Below are 22,311 nucleotides of genomic sequence, written 5' to 3'. Positions count from 1 at the left end.
TCTTTCTTAAAAACAAGTTTTCACTGTGGCATTTCCTTGTCCTATTGTAATCTCCTCTAAGGCTCAGTTTTCTATCTAAGGTGGCTGTGAGGTTTGCATGTGATTGGATCCCAAGGGTTCGTGTGTTCCAGTGCAGCCATTTGAGAGGTGGTGGGACCTTCAGTAGGCTGGGCCTGGTGAAGGTAATGAGTGAGAAGGTAAAGGTGAGATGCTGCCCTAAGAACAGATGTAGTTCTCATGGGGCCCTCGTTATCTATTTCAAAACAAGTTGTTTTGAAAGAACTAGACTGTCCCCTGGAGTTGTTCTCTGCTTCCTGCTTGCCATGTGATCTCTCACCCTCATATATGCTCCTGCCTATCATGCTGTCCTGCAACAAAGCCCTCACCAGAGCTCAGCTGAGGCAGGATCCTCCAGAACTCCGTGCTAAACAAACCTCTTTTCTTTATAAAGGTTTTTCATTACAGCAGTGGAAAATGGGCTAAGGCAGTAGAGGTGTGGGGAGGTATGCACACCCTGAACAGATCCTCTTGTTCTTCGTACACTTGCATTCATTATTTTTGTGATATTGTCCCTACATAGTTCCTCTCAATGGGTCTCCCAACATCACAGACATGTCTCTGGCCCCTCCAATCTTGCCCCTAATCTAGTTTTACCCAATCTGTCCAACCTCTTCTACATTTTCCTCCCTTCCCTCTCTTCCTCCCTGGATCTTTCTCCCAACTGCCTCAAACATGGACCTTGGAACAGTTTCCTCACTGTCTGGGGTGGGGGGGGGGGGTCTGCAGCTCACCCCAGTGAGCCTTCTAAAGAACTCACCTGTCTACTGTTTCTTTGCACATTCTTTTATTCACCCTTTCCCTCTATTTCCAACCCAAACCAGAAATGGAAGCTATATCAGTCAGGGATTAAGGAGCTACAGAATGAGTCTATGTTACTTTACTGGACTCTATCTGAAGGCTACAATCAGCGAACAGACGTCACACATCTGGAAGAAGCAGGGAGAGGGCCCTTTTGAGAGGCTGTGACAGTCAAGATCATGATCACCTGAGAAGACCCCAGTGGCTTTTGTGGTACTCATGCTCTACCTGTGTCCTTTAAGTGAAAAGCAATGCCTATACATTCTCCTACACTTTCTCTTTTTTGCCCCTCCTAGTAAAGTGGATGGTGACTAGATTTGCTAATTTTGCTGTCTCTGTATCCTTAAAGAGGAAACAGCAATCCAAAAGCTCTGTTACACAAAGCACCGGAAGACACTCTTTGTTAGGATCTGGAAAACAGCGTGTTTTTGGATAGCTCTACTGGGGGAACCACTGACTGTACTCATTTATACTTCAGTTTTTAAGTATAAGTGTTAGAGTCACAATTTCCTGAGATACTTTTATATTCCAAACAGACTATACCGGTCACTAGCAGCATACACAAAGGAGTATGGTGGCACACAACCTAAATAAACAGCCTGTACATGAATATGGAATATACAGTCCTCTATGTGAAAAGTAACAGTCACAGATCCTTACCACCAGAGCTTTTATAAATGTCTGATATAGCAGAAACAGCATAATTGTTGGTATTCCTTAAAATGCATTTTTTAAAGACTGTCAACTTTTCATATTTAGTATTATTATTATTTTGACAAAAAAATCTTCAAAAAACTACAGATAGCAGGAAAAGGGCTGAAGGTTGATAGGTATCACTCTACATAAATAAATGGATACTAAGATAATGGAAATGTTCAGAACAAGGGTGGACATGAAAAGCCCCCTCAACAGCCCTCACCTAGCACACTACAGAGCTCACATTCTCAAATGAAAATTTTAACTTAGAAAAATGATAGTATATTACAGAAAGAAAATACAGATAATCTACAAAATGACATTACCCGTAATCTTAAGGCTTTCTTACCCGCTTTAATTATATTGTAAATCACGCTGATAAAATAATCACAGCATTTACTGAGCACACACTATGCGGCATGCAGTGTTTACTACTTTACATGGACAGAGCCACTAACCAATGCAATACCAGGTACAGTTGATATTGACCCCACTCTACTGCTTCAGTGCTCTGTAACACGTCACAAGGCCTAAAAGCATTTCATTATCACAAGGATGGCTTAGAGTCCAAACCAAAATTGCTTGTCTCTGAAAAGGAACTTTCCAGAACTTTGACTGTCTGAAGAAGCACATGTCCTCTAGAACCAACATACGCTTTTATTTTAGTAACATTAACTAAAAATGGACAGAAGTGCCATTCAAAGATCCAATGCTGTTTTGTTGATTTTGTCTCACATGCAGTCTTAGGGCAACCCTGCCTGGTCTACAGAATCCTGAAACCTGAGGGTATCAGATGCATCAACCTGAGACGGCTGGGGGTTCCAAGCCCAACTGAAGGACTCCCGTGCTGCCATTCAATAGGGAAGGAAATCTGTTTTAGGAGAATTGGAGTGTGCCCGTGGGGTAAGCAGCAGCTGGCCTCTTTTGAGGTCATGCATGGTGTCAGCAAAAGAGCACAGCCATTACAGAGATTCACTGTGAGCCAGGAAGGCCTTCCTAGAGCCCCTGCAATCCCTTGTAAAATCAAGCCCAGGAGGTGGTACCAAAACCTCCAGGATGAACAGGTTCAGGCTTCACTGATCAGGTGGTTTGCTTTTTAAAAACTGGTGCTGTGGTGCAAAAGGTTAAAGTCCCAGCCTGCAGTGCTGGCATCCCATATGGGTGACGGTTTGAGTCCTGGCTGCTCTTCTTTGATCCAGCTCTCTGCTATGGCCTGGGAAAATAGTAGAAGATGGCCCAAGTGCTTGGGCCCCTGCACCCTAGTGAGATCCGGAAGAAGCTCCTAGCTCTTGGCTTTGGATCAGCTCAGCTGTGGCCATTGGGGTCACTGGGGGAGCAAACCAGCAGATCGAAGACCTCTCTCTCTGGCTCTATCTCTCTCTGTAACTCTGTCTTTCAAATAAATTAAAAAAAATTTTTTTTGTTCAGTTTCAAACAAGCTGCACAGACCTTCAAACAGTGGAGAACTCCCTACACACAGAACTAGGCTGCTGTGGTCAGGACTCCATGCACCCTGCCTGATTCACTTATGCCTCCCATCAGCTGCCACAGCTCCCAGACAGGGGCGCTGCTCTGATACTCTCTTACCATACAATTCATGGCAAAGTGATTGTGCTGTGTCTGAAGCTCCATAGCATGAGGATGGCTGGTCCCGATCTCTGTGTAGCTGTTTAAAAACAGGCCTTTGTTGTGTGTGATCCAGTCAAACATCTACCAGAAGGAAAAAAAAAAAAAAAAGTTAGCATCACTCCAGAAAGAGAATGATGGATGGCCACCCCCAAAAAGAGTGATTCCCTCCCTTTCTGATGTCTCAGGGGTTACACGTGGAACAGTCTTTACTTCTAACAAGCCAGCAGTTCTGAACTTGCAAAATGTACAAGAAAATCTTACCTAGTGGTCCTCTTATAGAGGAGGATTTAAGAATCAAAGAGAGGTATTCAAATCCCCAGGACTGCTTAATAACTCTCAACCCAGCCGCCTCCTAAGCTAAACAGCTTCATTTGCCACACTACTCATATTTAAGGCCTGTTCAGTGATACCAGGGATTTACAGGCCTCTGGATGGGTTTGCTCTGAAAACAGAACACTGACAGCAACACCAGTTGACTGAAACTTTATGCGTTTTAATGCAAAAGGTATACAGAAGCCTGTGAAAATGCAAACAATAAAATTTACTATAAAAATAAAAGGAACTTGGGGAAAAATTTAACAATGATACATACATACACACACACACACATATTAAGGTTCACTAACAATGGTACTTAGATAAGGATTCAATTAAGGAAATAGAACTATCAATCAGCTTTGTTACCATGACTTGAACCAGAATCCCAGAGACAGTAACCTGATTTTCTAGTAACTAGAAGGAAAATTTGTCTAACGTCTTTGACAATGTACTACTTAAAACAAAAGTACACTGACAGATATGTTTAAAGCTTACCAAATAATAATCATGGATTTTCATCTTTCAATAGGTCCATTTATGTCAAAGATCCCTAATGCAGCTTTTTACTTTACAAAAGATTCTTCTGTACATGTAAAAACAATCAATGAGCTCAAATTAAGAATTAAAAATTAGCCCAAGTTCAGGTTTGTGATGCTTTCTTGTTTGCAAGTGCCCTGTTTTCTTTTCTTTTCTTTTTTTTTTTTTTTTATTGACAGGCAGAGTGGATAGTGAGAGAGAGAGACAGAGAGAAAGGTCTTCCTTTTTTATTTATTTATTTATTTTTTTTAAACAGGCAGAATAGATAGTGAGAGAGAGAGACAGAGAGAAAGATCTTCCTTTTTGCTGTTGGTTCACCCTCCAATGGCCGCTGCGGCCGGCGCATCGCACTGATCCGAAGCCAGGAGCCAGGTGCTTCTCCTGGTTTCCCATGCAGGTGCAGGGCCCAAGGACTTGGGCCATCCTCCACTGCCTTCCCGGGCCATAGCAGAGAAATGGCCTGGAAGAGGGGCAACCGGGATAGAATCCGGCGCTCCAACCGGACTAGAACCTGGTGTGCCGGCGCCGCAAGGCGGAGGATTAGCCTGTTAAGCCACGGCGCCGGCCTAGGTCTTCCTTTTTGCCGTCGGTTCACCCTCCAATGGCCGCTGCGGCCGGCTCATCACGCTGATCCGAAGCTAGGAGCCAGGTGCTTCTCCTGGTCTCCCACGCGGGTGCAGGGCCCAAGCACTTGGGCCATCCTCCTCTGCCTTCCCGGGCCATAGCAGAGAGCTGGCCAGGAAGAGGGGCAACCGGGATAGAATCCGGCGCCCCAACTGGGACTAGAACCTGGTGTGCCGGTGCCGCAAGGCGGAGGATTAGCCTATTAAGCCACGGCGCTGGCCGCCCTGTTTTCATACTCTAAAAGTGAATCTGCCAGCAACTGACAAGAATTCACTTTGACCAACTGGTTAGTCCAGTGCAGAAGAGTACAAGACACACATAACTACTGCCTGTACTGCTCAGAAATAATATATTATTTTTAATGCATACTTACCTTTTATTTTTAAAACATAATGGATCTGAATAGTGTTCTGTCACTGTATTTGTAAAAGCAAAAAAGCAGGAATGTGCAAAATACATACACACTGCATTGTTTTCAATAACACAATCTCACAATATTGTCAGGCATCTTGTCTATCTGGACCAAGTCAACAGTAATTTAAACTTGAAATTTCTAAAGTAGCACCATTCTCCACAATGATAAAAGCTGCAAACCAGAAAGAAGTGCTGTCTCTGAAGTGGTTCTTGCTTGCTTAGAGCAAACCCAGTGGATGGAGGCCAGCCAGTCTCTACCCACTCTCTCTTTCCTTCACCTGTCCACACAGAGCCCCTGACGCAGAAGCTTCCCTCCATGTCCCACTCATCTCCCCCTTTACCTTCTCAGCATCCTGTTCAAACAGCCTTAGCTGAAAGCACTGGTCCAGCTTCAGTTTCCTCACGTGCCACATCTGATGCAGATGCTGCCGAGTCGAATGCAGCCGGTCCAGCATGGTGGACACCTTGGGCAAGAGGTTCTGCAGGTCTGCGTTGCCTGACCCCGAGTTCTTTTTGGGAAAGCTATCACTGCTCTGAATCCTCTGAAGCAGCTTCTGCCCCTCCAAATCCAAGTCTTCAATGGGGGCCTTAATCACCTTCTTTTTCAACTGGGAATGTTCTTCAATCATATTCCGGGCCCCCTCTAAATCCTGAGGCAACTCCTTCTTGGCTAGCATGTCCTGAAGTTCCTCCAGGCGGGAGAGCATGTGGGTTGCATTGCTAATATAGTCTTCAAAAGCAACTCTGATTTCAATCCATTCCTCGTGGTTGTATTCCAGGCAGCCATCAAACTCGGGAGTGAGCTGAGAAGGGTCAACTACTTTGGTGAGGCCTTCTAAAGAGACCATGCTTGTCTTAAGGGAAAAAATCACATATGAGATGAGCCAGTCTTGGTGGGTCTTACCATAATGCAATATGCAGTGTTTAGTCAGATTCTCACAGTTAATCTATTTATAGAAAACACAACATACCTGGTTCTGGCCCCTTAAAAATGAATGTAATGAAATAAGCATTATGAACACAAAGAAAGAGAAACCCAGGACACTAACACATACATGTTAGAGTCATGTGTATTTCACAAGAGATAAAAGAATTAGTTTTCTTCCCAAGACTATGAATATTAACCTACTCTCTCAGGTGCATCAAAGCAGAGAATATGTTAAACTGAAAATTCAGAGAGACAATTCAGAAATTTTACTTTCATCAATGCATCCTTCTACACCGTCTTTCCTCTGTCCATGCCATTCCATCATCACATTCCCAACAGAACACTGAGAGGCTCCCTACTATCTTCTGTCACACTAACAGTCTGCTCAAGGGCTTCAAAATTCTTTTTAGTAGTATCTCCTTAAACACAGACTTACTTGTATGCTGCTTATTAAATGATAATTGCAGCTCCAACAGGATCACCCATATTATTTATCTTGTGCTTTCTCCACTTCTCATTAAGTTAACAGGTCATAGTAAATGAGACTTCTTAAAAATTTAGTAAACATCCAAGGGTTAGGATCTGGTGCTATGGCATAGTAGTTAGCCTCCACCTGTAGCACCAGCATCCCAGCTGCTCCTCTTCTGATCCAGCTTTCTGCTTAAGGCCTGGGAAAGCAGTGGGAGACGACCCAAGTGATTGGGCCATGCACCTACTTGGGAGACCTAATATAAGCTCCCGGTTTCTGGCCTTGGATAGGCCCAGCTCTGGCCATTGCAGCCATTTGGGGAGTGAACCAGCAGATGGAAGACCTTTCTCTCTGTCTCTCCATCTGTATAACTCTGCTTCTCAAATAAATAAATAAAAATCTTTTTTAAAATAAAAAAAAAATATCCAAGGGTTAGCAAAGAAGCTGGCAGAGGCTCTTTCCACAGTGCTGAAGTCACAAGAAATATTTTACTCCCTGTAATAATCTGCTGCGCCTCTGAACAGCACTAATGTTGGACATGATCTGCCCTACTTTCTAATTTAACAGGAACAAAGTTTTAGTCAGTTACAGTCTAAACAGGAAATTTTGCCCTACAGAATATAAAACAGATTAATACTAGTGTGATGCTTCAAGTAAAACATGGGACAGGTGACCAAATGCAAAGACAAAAGTAAAGAAAAAAGACAAAACAGAGAAGGGCTGGGTTAGCCTCTGTCACCTTCAGCCTTATAGAAACCTAACACTGGCATCTCTGAGTTGTCTGGCATAAGAAACATCGAAAAGCAGCAGGGTTTAAAAAAAGACAGGCTTGCTCCTAACCCAGTGTTGTTGCCAGTACTGCTACTGTAAGCTCATTCCTATCACACCTGTCGGACTCAGTAACTGTTGGGGAGGCTGGCAACAACGGGAGACAGGTGTAGGTATCTTTATGTGTCCAGAGGGAGACGGTGAAACTAGACAAGAAAACTTGCATGAACTATATTGCCAAACCACTACTTTTACTTAAAACATGTAATTAAATTATTTCAAAATTCTGCATCCAAAAAAATCACTAAGGCCCAACAAAGTTAAAACCAAATTCAGATTTCATATAGAGAAATCAGTACCATGGAAAGGGATTTAGAAATCCAGGTAGCACAATGTGGGAAAACACTTTGGAAAGCATAACACATAACCTGAAGATTAAGAACAAACATTGTTTGATGTGTTCAAACAACTGTGGATGCTCACCTTAAAAATACATTAATACATTCCCTGAAACCTAACATTGGGCACAGTCACCTGAAGAAGCAATCTAGCCAACCAAAAATCATTACAATTTACTACTAGAAGATATTCAAATTTTACTGCAGAATAGAGCAGACAGAAAATAATTTCTTACCAAATCATCTCATTAAACTAATTCTATTAAAAGCCTTATCAGAAGATTGGTGGCTTAAGTGGGGAGGGTTTAGAGTGGAAAGGACAAGTTAGCAGGTAGAGGTGTGCTTTCCACAACTGTTAGCAAGACAGCAATCTTCAATGACTGAATTTAGGACTCTGATAGTTTTAAGGGGATATCTCCATTTCGTAAACAAGAGATGTGAAACAAATGACACACAAATTTCATACCACTCTCCCCATCATCATTGGTAGATAGACCTTCGTGTCACCCTATTTTTTCCTCAGGAGATCTGAAGTTGGGTGTTCTTCCCAAATGCTGCTTTCTCATCCCAGGACGGAGACACAAGGATGAATCTGGAGCCAGGCAAAACCACTTGTGTGCTGGCTGGTGAAGCTGTTCCATCAGGTGAAGTTCAAGAAACATGCCTCTCCCTAAGGTAGACACTCACAACTCCACAGCCCCATCACCCCCACCAAGAGAAATAAAGCCCAACCCCCTTGCATAAAGCAACCCACTTGGATAAGGAACACAACCATATCATGTTCTGCACAACTGATTTCACACGTCATGTGTGCATAAGATATTCAGTTTCTGTTTAAAAATCTATTGGGAGCCTAAAATGGTGAGGCTACAGCAGCTTTTAATAAACCACAACTACTGGCTTAGTGGGTGTGGCCACGCAGGGGAAGTTACCTCAAATTCAAATTTAGAACTGCCAAAATTTGTCCTCTGTTTCTGCCAGAAGTTGTCTGGCTTGATGATGAGGGCGACGTGGATGCAGCAGGGGAAGGACTCCTGCAGAATCTTCAGCAGGGGCTTGATTGAGTCCCACTTGGACCCACGCATGTCCACGATCACTGTGAAGCCTCGCTTGCATACCTCCTCACTGCGGAGCAAGAACACACAGGCTGAGGACAGGCTCTGTCCACCAGAGTCCCAGGGAGGGTGGGACTCCACTTCCCTCCCCAGCCTGACGTGTGGGAAGGAGCACAGACACTCCTGACGTTGAGAAGCAGACAGCCGGAGGCTCCCACTGGCTCTGCTTCAACCCCCACTCCCTCGTGCCATAAAGGAACAGAACTGGGCTGGGAATAGACGCATTCAAGAACACAGATATATCTAAACAGGGCTGAACTTCAAAAGGCTTTATAATTTTAATTCTGTATTTATGGTTTTTGTACCCTGTCCTGAGCGAAATGATACCCACTGTGTCCGTTTCTTTGCTCTCTGGGGTATTGCCTGAATGAACATTCTTGCCCATAGGTACCAAGGGAAAAAGTCTCTGGGGAGCACTGGAGCACTGAGCCCCCGGGGGAGGCAGAGCCCATGTGAGGACAGCCGTTACCCCAGGATTCCCAGAAACACAAGCTTTGAAAATGATCCCTCCCCATATGAAGCTGACATGGTAAGAGTTTTCCAATGTCCTATTTTGTTCCCTTTATCCTGTCCTTGGCTCTTACGCTATTTCAGCAAGTCTCCAAGGGCAGTCTAGCTACACTAGGAGCTCCTGTGGGAGCTCTTTGGGGGCAAATCTAGTCTCAGAGTGGTATAAAGACTGGATTGGCCTTTTTAACTTAGTTACACTGATGCACAAGCAATGACTGGCCCTTGGCACAAATTAAGATAGTGTTAGGAGGCTTTGTATTCTTCTCTTCATGTCTAATCTATTATCACTCAACCTCTGTATATATGGGAAGTACATGCAAGGCACTTTGGCAAAAAAAAAAAAAATAATATACAACAAGAGTCAAAACATTCTTAAATACAGTTTCACTAGGTGGTAACATCAACAATACAGGTGGACGTTTTGTGCTGGCTGTCAAACAGGCCCTGCAGCTAAGGAACAACTGTCACCTGCACTGTTACGGTGGGCTCCAACAGTCCAGGCTGTTGATGCCAGCGCCAGACACTAACCAGGTGTGAATGCCTGCAAGGTCTCTAGAAATAAACTTAGGATCTTACGAATACTCAATGAGAATGTGAAGTTTTCATTTAGTGTGAACGCATTGCCATAATGGGTGAGACATTTGACACTTTTCTCCTTCAGGAAATCATCCTGAAAAATCAGCTTCCACTAAAAACCCAGAACACTTCTCTCGAAAAGAAAAGAAAAGAAGGAAGGAAGGGAGGGAAGGAAAAAGAGGGCGAAGGAAGTATCACTATATTCTTAGAATTATATTTATGCACTTCATTAAATCTTTATATTAATATCACATTTTAAAAACTCAGAGCATTAATTACAATCACTAAGTAATGTTAGAAAGAAAAATAAAACAAGTCAAAATTAAAACCAGTATCATGCTTTCTTGACTTAGTATTTTCTCTTAAAAGGTCAAGTCAAAATTAAAACCAATTTTTATGCTTGCTCCCTACTATTCCTCCCACTTTCCTCACATATCCCATTCCCTTCCTTATCTGGATTCCCAACATCAGAGTAGGTGGCATTCCAAGTTTCACTGATGTAAAGTGACATCGACATCAATATGAGAAGGGGCATTACATAAAGACTCCAAAATCTCTGGCATAAACCCCTACCAGATAAGCAGCTCCCAGGGATAGGAACATGGTGCTAAGGCCATGGAGGGAAAACCAACTGATGCAGCAGCCCAGCTTACCACTCAAAAGTGGAAAACTAACTTCTACCTCTATATGAATGTAAAACTGAAAATGAGCTAACATTTGGCCCAAATGTGCCACATTTTGTGCTACCACATCTCCCCATCCCAAGAAGGTAGGTCCTGGACCACAAACTAGGTATTGTTTGCTGTCTTCCTTCACAAAACCTAGAGTCAACAGGGATAACATGTCTTCTAAAGTCTCTAAAGTCTCTCAAATCCTGGAAATTAAGCATTCTGGACTTTCTTGGGCTCCAATGGGGTTTGTGTCCTGCAAGAATCTACTCCACAGGAACTCCAGGGCTGCAGAGATGCTGGGAGCAGACACATGCCTGCAAGCCAAGCTCTGTAGACGAAGCCTGCTACCCTGCCAACACCTTCTACTCCAGACCCACAGATTCTGCCACCCTATACCACAGACACACTATAAAACTGAAGCTCTGTGTTTTGTTTGTTTTATTAGTCCCTGTATGGTAGCCTGCACTTTCAGCATCAGTCTTCACCACATCAAGACAAATTCCCATGTCTTCCTCCACAAACTGCAAAGACCCCCTGCTTTAAAAGGGGCTTAAAAGAGATCCCAGATGACCCCAGGCTTAACAACATGAATGAGAGGGAAAGCAACAAAACCGAAAACGTGCTGGGTTCCCGTGGTTTACAGGAGGATTAACTAATTCTTCTCCAGGATCAAACTGTTACCACCCAGTAAGGAAAACAGCACACGCGCTGGGCTGGGAATGCACAGCCTTTCAGCCATCTGTCTTCATCAAGTTAAAAGCCATCACTATGAACAGAGCGGGGACTTACAAACAGCCCTGAAGCTGGCTCCTTTTTGCGAGCAGCTAATGAACATGTTCAGCTGCCTACAGGAGAAGGCCTCCAAGCCTCTACTCTACATGGAAGACAGAAAGGAAACAGGGTGCCTCTTTGGAAAATGTGACTGCCCAGCTATTTTAGTTGTATAAACTAAGAACCTCATGTCATTGGTGAGATAAAGAAAATCTACATAAAACTGATATCTTCTTCTCTACACAGTCTCCAATAAAGAAGAAGTCTACTGTCCTGAGTTCCTGAATGAAGAAAGAACCTTCCGGGGCCGGCACTGTGGTGCAGTGGGTTAACGCCCTGGCCGGAAGCGCCGGCATCCCATATGGGCAACTGTTCTAGTCCCAGCTGCTCCCCTTCCCATCCAGCTCTCTGCTATGGGCTGGGATAGCAGTAAAAGATGGCCCAAGTCCTTGGGCCCCGGCACCCTCATAGGGGACCCGGAAGAAGCTCCTGGCTCCTGGCTTTGGATCAGTGCAGCTCCGGCCGCTGCTTCGGCCGTTGCCGCCATTGGGGAGTGAACCATCGGATGGAAGACCTCTCTCTCTCTGCCTCTCCTCTCTCTATGTAACTCTGACTTTCAAATAAAAATAAATAAATCTTAAAAAAAAAAAAAAGTACCTTCCTATGGCAGTGTCCATGAATCAACTAAACACCTCACATTATTTCATTAGTGACAATAGACTCAGAGTGGTTTACTCAGTTAGCTACTACTATAAATCATTCTAAAGAAGGCAACATGTTTTAGAACATAATTAGCATAAAATATAATCCAAGCAGATAGAGTAGTAACTACCTAAAGACATTTCAAGCCTTGCTGTTTCTATCACAGCAGGAATTCCAATGATACCATCAAAAACTGCTGCCATTACTTGTTTCTTCTATACAGGGAATAGAATGTTTCCTTGCAAATTAAGCCAATAGATTAATCACCCTATTCCTCCAGCTGTTCATGTGTATGTTAGTTTTTTAAAAAAGGAAGGGGGAGGTGACCCAAGCTTAATAACTAAACTACTCATAGCTACTCAGGTCTCACTATGTTCAACCATGAGGGGCACAGTCTGCAGGGCATGTACAAGAAAACAGGGAAACCTGCCTCTAGAAAGCATGCACAGGAAAGCAACTGAAGGAAAGGAGAAGGCTAAACAGAAAGAAGGAAACTACTGTATGCCTTCTGAGACAGATGCACATAAATAACCTCACTCAATATTCTCAAGGATACCACAATGCACAGATTATCATCACATTTCATAGACCAGAAAACCAATAAAGGTAATTAACTCATTCCAGGTCCCAGATAATCTGACTCTCAGCCCTATGCTCTCATCAGCACACTCTGGTAGCAAATGGAATGGAGAGCCCTATGACCACTGGGCTGTGGGACAGCCAGAGGGCAACCTTCAAAGCTGGAAAGGAGGTAGAAGGTCCAGAGCAATGGACAGATAAAAAGATCTCACAGACCCCCAGGTCATAAATACCACTGGGAAGCTGGGTTTATACTACTCTGAAACCACAACAAGCAATCAGGTTCACAAATTATACACAAACACAGCTTGTCCAAAAACACACCACACACCATTAACTGGCTGCTGCTGTTTACTGACCCTATCATTTGACTAAAACCAAACAGCACAGGTGCTGCTGAGGGCTGCCTGGAGAATGTGAACCTGCAGGACCATGGGTGGGCAGCAAGGGGACTCATTTTATCTCTACTTCTCTCTGAACCCCCATGAAACCTTTTCCATTACCATTTAGCCAATGCATCATTTACAACTTAATTCCACCTCTCTTACTTGCTCATGAACCAAGGACAAGCAAACCGGCATCTGAAACTGTAAATACAAAAGCAAGCCTAGGTGACAAGATGAAGTGACTGTTCAGTCAATGAAGGAACATCCTACATACTTGAGTGTTTATGAGCAAAGTTTCATCTTGGGATTTGTTATAAAATATTCCAGGGGAAAATGAGAGAAAAACAAGACTGACAGAATCTGACCAATGCTGAGGCTGGGCAAGCACTGTTTCAAAAACAGAAGGCAAGCTCTCACAGTTACATGTGTATATAGTATTCTAAAAATTTTTTAAGTCACCTGAATACCAAATTCATTTTTTTAAATCAAACTATATGACAAATATCAGTTCAGTTGGCAGGGATTTTTTAAATTTTTACATTGTCCTATGTATTTCTCTATTTCTTTTCCCATCATCAGCACAGAATGTGACACACACAAACTTGGTAAGCAGTAACCATAGAAGAGACTGCTATTCACAAAGGCTGGTGAGTGCTTAAAAAAAAAAACTTCTCGCCGGCGCCGCGGCTCAGTAGGCTAATCCTCCGCCTTGCGGCGCCTGCACACTGGGTTCTAGTCCCGGTCGGGGCACCGATCCTGTCCCGCCTACCGCGGCAGCCATTGGAGGGTGAAACAACGGCAAAAAGGAAGACCTTTCTCTCTGTCTCCCTCTACTGTCCACTCTGCCTGTCCAAAAAAAAAAAAAAAAAAAAAAAACTTCTCAATTCCTTTTTAAATCTATGATTCCAATAGTTCAGCAGCCCAAGAAAACACCAGAATCAGAGGAAAAGGCAAACTTCCTTCCTTGTAAAGGATATCCTCACAGAAAAATCCAGGGACACCTCAGCAGGTCAAAGCAGCCAGAACAAAAGCTGATCTTCCAGTTTCAGTTCACAATTGATCATAATGATAGGATTAAGAGTCAAAGGGATCACATAAACAAGACTAGTGTCTGCTAATACTAACTGATAGAATTTAAAAAGGAGAGAACGATCCAACATGGGAAGTGGGATACACAGCAGACTCATAGAATGGCAGATGTCCTAAACAGCACTCTGGCCTCAGAATCAGCCCTTAAGGCATTTGGATCTGGCTGAAGAGCCCATGAGAGTATTTTAGGCATGGAAAGCCAAGACACTCTGGGAAAAAAAAGATCTAAATGAAAGATCTCTGCGAGTGAGATCCCAGTGGAAAGAACGGGCCATCAAAGGAGGAGGTACCTTTCTCTGAAGGGAGGAGAGAACTTCCACTTTGACTATGACCTTGTCTAAATAAGATCGGAGTTGGTAAACTCAAAAGGCTTCTATAGCCTTGGCAACTCATGACAAGAGCCTAGGGTGATTACTGATGCCATAAACAAGAGCGTCAAATTGTTAAGTCAACAACAGGAGCCACTGTGTACTTACTCCCCATGTAGGATCTCTGTCCTTAATGTGTTGTCCAATGTGAATTAATGCTATAACTAGTACTCAAACTGTACTTTACACTTTGTGTTTCTGTGTGGGTGCAAACTGTTGAAATCTTTACTTAATATATACTAAATTGATCTTCTGTATATAAAGAGAATTGAAAATGAATCTTGATGTGAATGGAATGGGAGAGGGAGCGGGAGATGCGAGGGTTGCGGGTGGGAGGGAAGTTATGGGGGGGAAAAGCCACTGTAATCCAAAAGCTGTACTTTGGAAATTTATATTTACTAAATTAAAAAAAAAAAAAAAAAAAAAAGCTGATCTTCGCTAGCCACAGCAGAGGTCTGGGACAGAAGGCATAGCTGTCATCCTTGGTTAGTGGTAACCTACACAGGTCAAGAATGTTGCCAACCATGCAGGAGCTCTATGACATTTATCTGAACTTAAAACTCATTACACTGCTATTGATCATCTGACATCATTCTCTTGCTTAACACATTCCTTTCAGTCACCATCTACTCTAGCCCATGAAAGGCAACTGAGTTGCCTATCACGTGTACTAACTTAATATCTTAGGAGATGCCTTGTCACTCTGCTCTAGGTCAACTGCACCCTCCTGAAGCACCTGCCTTTCTGGAAGGAAGAGATCCCTAAGGACTTTGCTTTCTTCATAGGGAGGCACCCTCTAACCTCCAGCACACACCAATCTCCTACTGCAGGCAGGGATTACATCAGAGCAGTACTGCATTTTACAAAAAATAACTAGGACAATTAAATGGAAATACTGATGTAGGAGGGAAAACATCCCCTACCCATGGTCAGTTAGCTCAACAAATAACATATCAGTAGCACATTCCAAGAAAACAAGCAGATTCATTTCCTCAGGTACAGACACAGGACACATGCCTAGGATGCACCACTCCTCTCCTTGAGGTCTCTCCGGAAAATGAAACATTGCTTGATCTTGGTGTTCTTCAGCATTCACACTAAAAATCTCCCAGACTATCACTAATGTAGTCCCAAATTTAACGCCATTCCCAAACTGATGCCAGTGTGTAAGCTAATAAGGACCTCTGATGTCCCACCTACTTCATGCTACAAATCAACAGAAACTCAGCACAGAGACAGTAATCTATTATCAAAAACAGCACCTCATGTCTGATCATTCAGTCCACTGTCTTTTACCAGAAATACCAGCAATTACTCTGCTTGATTTCTAACTTAGGCTTCACATCCTAAAATCCCAGCTTAGTGAGTATCTCAAATTCACCACTAACACACAAAGCTCTTCCCTACAAAGCACCTGCCTTCTTGTCTCTGCACCCAGTATGTTTTAAACTAGACAGTAAAATGGAAATAAGGACAAAGATCATAGTTGGCTGCTTTGTTGGCTTGGAATGTAGGCTTCCATTCAGCTGTTTTCTAAAGAATACAGTGGCACATCTCTTTAAGAAAAAAGTGACAAATCATAAGCAACACAGAACTTACCTAGGAATACAGGCTAGATATGAAATGAGTCTCCTGAGATCCTCCTGTCGTATTCTGTCATGATTGCTGCGTGCCGGGAATGTTAAGATGGGACCTCCACGTTTATCTCTACCACCTAAAATGAAAATACGGGGAACACACTGAGACACAGGCAAGCTGGGACATGCCATCAGAAGTCTAGCACCATTGTCAACTCACTCTGCAGAAACCCCACCTAAACCAACTACACAGTCGGGAAGGAAGGGCTATCCAAAGGCAAGAATCCTTTTTTCATCTGAAATAGGGTGAGGTTATTTATCCCCCAAGGATTCAAAGGAAATCTGAATTGTGCAGGCCACATGCCTTTTTCTTCCAACATGTTGGAATAAACTCTTTTATTTCATGTTTGGCGATAAAAAAAAAAAAAAAAAAAAAAAGAATTCCAGGTACACTGTGCTTTTTATACCAAGTTCTCAGTCTTTTCTTTTCTTTCTTTCTTTTTTCCCCCCCAGGTAGAGTTAGACAGTGAGAGAGAGAGAGAAAGGTCTTTCTTCCGTTGGTTCACACCCCCCCCCCCCCCAAATGGCCACTACGGCTGGCGCTGTGTCGATCTGAAGCCAGGAGCCTGGTATCCCATGTGGGTGCAGGGGCCCAAGCACTTGGGCCATCCTCCACTGCCTTCCAGGGCCACAGCAGAGAGCTGGACTGGAAGAGGAGCAATCGGGACTAGAACCTGGCGCCCATATGGGATGCCGGCAGCACAGGTGGAGAATTAACCAAGTGAGCCACAGCGCCAGCCCCGAGTTCTCAATCTTAAGAGGAAAAAAAGAATGTTTTTCAAACTTTACACTGATGACTAAATATTCTGGGGTCTATGGCCCTTGACCTCCACAACGGTCAAGTCTGCCGATCTCTTACACAAGCCATACATGCAAAATAGAGATACTGGCACAAAATAATTTTATAGCAGAACTAAAAAAGGCTTGAGAAAAATTGTCATACACTAAGGGTACAAATCTCAAGAGCTGGCTTTGACCAACAGGCATTTCTCTTTAACATACATAAAATGCTAATGAAGTCAGCCTGGGATCACTGAACACTTTTTGCAAAACTCACATTTGTTACTGTCATCAGGAGTCTCAGGAAAATACAGAAAGAAAATTTTGCCTTTTCAAGTGGACATCTGAAGTACTTTTACAACTCTGACCATGTTACTTGGATCTCCGAATTTAAGCAATAGTATAAAGCTCAATTATCTTTTGTGCATGAAAAATTGTCAGGAGAGAGAAAAACGGAAAAGCAAGCAAGTAAAGAAACAAACAGGGCCAGTGGTGTGGCTCAGCAGTAAAAGCTGCTGCCTGCAGTATTCAAGTCCCGGCTGCTCCACTTCCGCTCCAGCTGTCTGCTATGGCCTGGGAAAGCAGTAGAAGTTGGTTCAAGTCACCCACATGTGAGACCCGGAAAAAGCTCCTGGCTCCTGGTTTCAGATCGGCACAGCTCTGGCCGTGTCATTGTCGCCATCTGGGGAGTAAACCAGTGGATGGAAGACCTCTCTCTCTGCCTCTCTGTAACTTTGCCTTTCAAATAAATAAATAAATCTTAAAAAAAAAAATTATTTCCTTTAGGAAAACAAACAAAAATGCAGGAAAGCTAGTATTTTAGAAACATATTTTACCAATATAGATTTTACAGTTTCCTATAATGACTGAGTACACCCTCACATTCTAAACAGTACTGAAACCTATGTCTGATTGCAACTACTAAAAACATTCCATGAGTACTGGCCAGTTATACAATTTAGTGAAGGTCAAGAATCGTTTGTAAATCCAGTAATTCAGGTATAAAATGGGAAAAGTCATAGGAACCAATAGACAGATACCGGTAGGTAGCATGTGCTCCACATTTACCTTATGATGTGGTCCTCACAACAACTCTTACGTTAATGGGCTTTACACTCCAGCTTATAAACAAAGACATGTAGCCTCTGAGAGCTAAAATAATCACAAGGTACTTATGCCATATTCTCACAGCCAAGCCCTTTGTCCTGACAAGGACCAATGCAATCTTTCACACTAAGGTCTTGAGTTTGAGGTTTTTGTTTTTGTTTAAGTAACACAAATGTCTGAAAATTAAATAATGGGCTTTGGAGGCCTTTGTTGGAGGCAATGTTTCTCAATGAAAAGTACAATTAAAAATAAGAATCAGTATTGCCATAATGGCTGTTAGATCAGCGCCAGTCGTCATCTTAAATATCTAGTGCTATTTTCAGGATAATGGAAATTATGCTAAATTATTCCATTTTTTTTAGAATACTATTTTCTCCAAGACAAACAATGGTTTCAATATTTTCCATTTCCCAAGATCTTTTATTCTAAGAGTCAATCTCTTTTATTAAAAAAAAATCATCGATCAATACATATTATAGACATATTATAGACACCTTGATTTTTTAAAAAACTATATTATGTGATTTTTGGATTAAAGCATTTCTCAGTTTTGGAAAAGACAAGCCCAACATTTTTTCTGGACAACCATTCTGAAGTTTTCAAATGTTTCTGAAATGCAACATCATGTTTGATTCCACAGGAAAAATAAAATGCCAATAAGCCATGTTAGACATCTTGACCATGTGTATCTGATGTCAAACCCTAGCCTCACAGTGAGGCAGTTAAGTTAGAAGTCAGCCCAATTTCATAGATGGGAAACTCAGCACCTTGGTTTCCACAATGCAGAGAAAAGGGCAGGAAATGCATTTCCTTACCTGCCAACGTTACAAGGAATCTAGGCGTGTGACCTCTATCTTCTATACATATTCTATATATTCTATCTTCTGTACCTATATTCTTTTTTTTTTTAAATTTATTTTTTGCCAGGCAGAGTTAGACAGTGAGAGAGAGAGAGAGTTATAGACAGTGAGAGAGAGAGAGAAAGGTCTTCCTTCTGTTGGTTCACTCCCCTAATGGCCGCCATGGCCGGCGCTGCGCCGATCTGAAGCCAGGAGCCGGGTACTTCCTCCCAGGTTCCCGTGTGGATGCAGGGACCCAAACACGTGGGCCATCCTCCACTGCCCTCCCAGGCCACAGCAGAGAGCTGGACTGGAAGAGAAGCAACTGGGACTAGTACCTGGAGCCCCAACTGGGACTAGAACCCGGGGTGAGAATTAGCCAAGTGAGCCATGGTGCTGGCCCCTATATCTATATTCTAACACAGCTCAGTAAGGATTATCCCCTAGCCAAATGCTGCCTTGGTGAAAAAGCAAGAAGAGGGATGAGCTAGCAGTTATGACATTAGTTAAAAAGACGACATCCCAAATTGGAGTGCCTGGGTTCGATATCTGCCTCTGGCTCCTGAGTCTAGCTTCCTGCTAATGTAGAATTTGGGAGGCAGCAGTGATGGTGGTGGGTGCCTACTACCCATATGGGAGATCTGTACTCTGACCTGGTGCCCTGCTTTTGCCCTAGTCCAGCCCCGTCTGTTGCAGGTACTTGTGGAGTGAGCCAGTGTGGGGAGGGTAAAGGATGCTCTCTTCAGCCGGCGCCATGGCTCACTAGGCTAATCCTCCACCTGCAACGCAAGTACCCCATGTTCTAGTCCTGGTTGGGATACCGGTTCTGTCCCAGCTGCCCCTCTTCCAGTCCAGCTGTCTGCTGTGGCCCAGGAAGGCAGTGGAGAATGGCCCAAGTGCTTGGGCCCCGCACCCACATGGGAGACCAGGAGGAAGAACCTGGCTCCTGGCTTCGGATCAGCACAGTGCCCCGGCCGTAGCAGCCATTTGTGGGGTAAACCAACGGAAGTAAGACCTTTTGCTCTCTCTCTTTCTCTCAGTTCATATAAAAATCGCATCACGGCCAGCGCCGTGGCTCAACAGGCTAATCCTCCGCCTTGCAGCGCTGGCACACCGGGTCCTAGTCCCGGTTGGGGCGCCGGATTCTATCCCGGTTGCCCCTCTTCCAGGCCAGCTCTCTGCTATGGCCCGGGAAGGCAGTGGAGGATGGCCCAAGTGCTTGGGCCCTGCACCTGCATGGGAGACCAGGAGAAGCACCTGGCTCCTGGCTTAGGATCAGCGCGATGCGCCGGCCACAGCGGCCACTGGAGGGTGAACCAACAGCAAAAAGGAAGACCTTTCTCTCTCTCTGTCTCTCACTATCCACTCTGCCTGTCAAAAAAAAAAAAAAAAAAAATCGCATCACTTCTACGTTCCCTCATCAATAGCCCATTTTATTTCTCTAAAACACTTCTCAACAACTAGAAAATGATATAATTCATATATTCTTTTTGTTTGCCTGTTTCCTCTGCTTAGTTAGTAAGCTCCGTTAGGGCAGGCACTTTGGTTTCATTTGTTGATGTTAGTATATGAAGAGGTCTTCCAAAAATTCATGTGAAATGTCTATTTTGAAAAACTAATTTCAAAATGTTATATACCAAAATAAACTTATGATTTCCTTCTTCCATGAATTCTTTGAAATCCTCTTGTGCTCTCCCTCAATGCCAACTAGGAGATTGGTATGTAAAAGGCACTCAATATTTGCTGAATGCATTCTTCTTCCATAGTCCAAACATTAACTAAATTACCTACTATTATGTATTTGTTAACTTCAACATGGAAATGCTTGATGAATATTCTAATAAACCAGATACTGAATGAACTGAGGCTTATTTTGATAACAGAAAGAAGGCTGAAAAGGTCCTACATTATGGCCACAAATGCCTATTTTGACAATGATGTCTTAAAACCAATTACCTCATTTCTCTTTTGTAACTTTTTAAGATTTGAAAGGTAGAAATGTATTCTCTCTCTCAGCAAATTGTCTGCAAGTCCAGGGCTGGCCTAAGTCAAAGCCCAGAGCTAGGAGCTCCAATTGAGTCTCTCACATGAGTGGCAGGAACCCAACTACTTGAGCCGCCACCTGCTACCTCCCAGAAAGTGCATCAACAGAAAGCTGAAATTGGAAGGGGAGCTGGGATTCAAACCCAGGCAGTCCCATATTGGAGGTGGGCATCTTTACTGCTGTGCCACCCCCATTTCCCTCCTCTTAAATAAATGGAAAGCTCCAGATGACTTTCTTGAGCAACGTGGCCCTGCCTGATCCAGTCACTTCTTTTTCTTCGAATGAATTAAGAACTCCACCTTTCTTCTAGTTAGAATGAACTTGCAGGAAGGCACTTTGAGGAGTACAATGAAGATTTCAATGCACCAATTCTACTTTTCTCTCTGTGGCCCCAGGGTCAATGTGTGGAGTAAAGCACCACCAAGAATTATTCCTAACAACCCTTCAGGCACAGTCCATCTCCCACTGACCATGAAAAGCACCTCTTACGGGTGAAAGCTCTGGAGAGAAATGATGCCTATTGTCTACTAAGAGTGCAATCAAATAATACAACTCTGTCAGGAAGATGCTCAGCCGGCTTCCACTCCAAGAGCAACCAAACACCTGGCCAGCCCATTCTTTCATGTGCTCTCCTCTTTGCCTGGTCCTGAGAACCAGAAATTGGCTCACAGAATGTTTCTCATGAAGACGCCAAAAGAACTCTTCATAGCCTGATGGGAAGGCCCCAGCAGGCCCTGCTTCTCAGTCCGGTGTCTCACACTACGCTAGATGCTAAGGAGAACATGAAAGATGGACAGGAAGTACCCCTGTTCCCTTCCCACAAGGTGCAGCACTTGGCAAAATGGAAACAAAAAGAACTAAGCTTAGTAGTTATGACAGGAAACCTCCATGTACCAAACCCCACCTTATTGTCCTCAGCCTCAGTTATTAAGGGTGGGTTTTCATCTTGCTCCCTAAAATGCTACTATAAAAGAGGAACATAATGTCCATCAACAGTGAACTGTGTTCTATTTACACAGCAGAGTAATACGCAACTTCATGAAAAGAAGCCAGGACTATGTGTGCTGAGGGCTAGAACAGTCTCTGACATGAGCTCAACGAGGTTGAGAAAATGGTATGGAATACATTATGCCTCACAGAAGGGGGCATGAAAGTAGATGGGTAGGAGTTGGCTGGTAACCCGGCATCCTCAGAGAGGTTTATAAATGCCAGAACCATTTAACTGGTAGTTAAATACCTTAAATACCTTTTTGCACCAACACCTTCATTGGGAAGAGTTCAGAAAAAGCAGCAGATAGGAGAGACTACACTCACGTGTTCCATGGCTAAACCCATAATGGTGCTGGACTCTGATCTCTTGCTCTTTGGCCAAGGTCACTGGACAGTGGGCTGTTTTAAGCTGGATGATGTGACTGGTGAATACTTGATGTCCATGTATGGTTTTCCTCAGCAGTTCATTTATTACTTAGTACAGCTCTTGGGAGCAAGTCTTTCTAGA

The 22,311-nt window shown here is 43.4% G+C and overlaps 1 protein-coding gene across 2 annotated transcripts in view; it reads right to left on the bottom strand.

Annotated features, from left to right (window-relative positions):
• Positions 1-22,311, bottom strand: part of TRIO (trio Rho guanine nucleotide exchange factor) — a 387,461-nt gene that overhangs the window by 219,698 nt on the left and 145,452 nt on the right. For both annotated transcript variants that reach the window (XM_062211811.1, XM_062211812.1), the window contains exons 3-6: positions 16,006-16,120; positions 8,572-8,764; positions 5,418-5,930; positions 3,142-3,264 (exon numbers count right to left, since the gene is read on the bottom strand). In XM_062211811.1, coding sequence (XP_062067795.1) covers positions 3,142-3,264; positions 5,418-5,930; positions 8,572-8,764; positions 16,006-16,120 — 944 coding nt within the window. The remainder of the gene's footprint in view (positions 1-3,141; positions 3,265-5,417; positions 5,931-8,571; positions 8,765-16,005; positions 16,121-22,311) is intronic.

Source organism: Lepus europaeus, chromosome 15, assembly GCF_033115175.1.
Source record: "Lepus europaeus isolate LE1 chromosome 15, mLepTim1.pri, whole genome shotgun sequence".
In the NCBI taxonomy this organism is placed as follows: Eukaryota; Metazoa; Chordata; class Mammalia; order Lagomorpha; family Leporidae; genus Lepus; species Lepus europaeus.
This window is presented reverse-complemented; position numbering and strand designations above follow the sequence as displayed.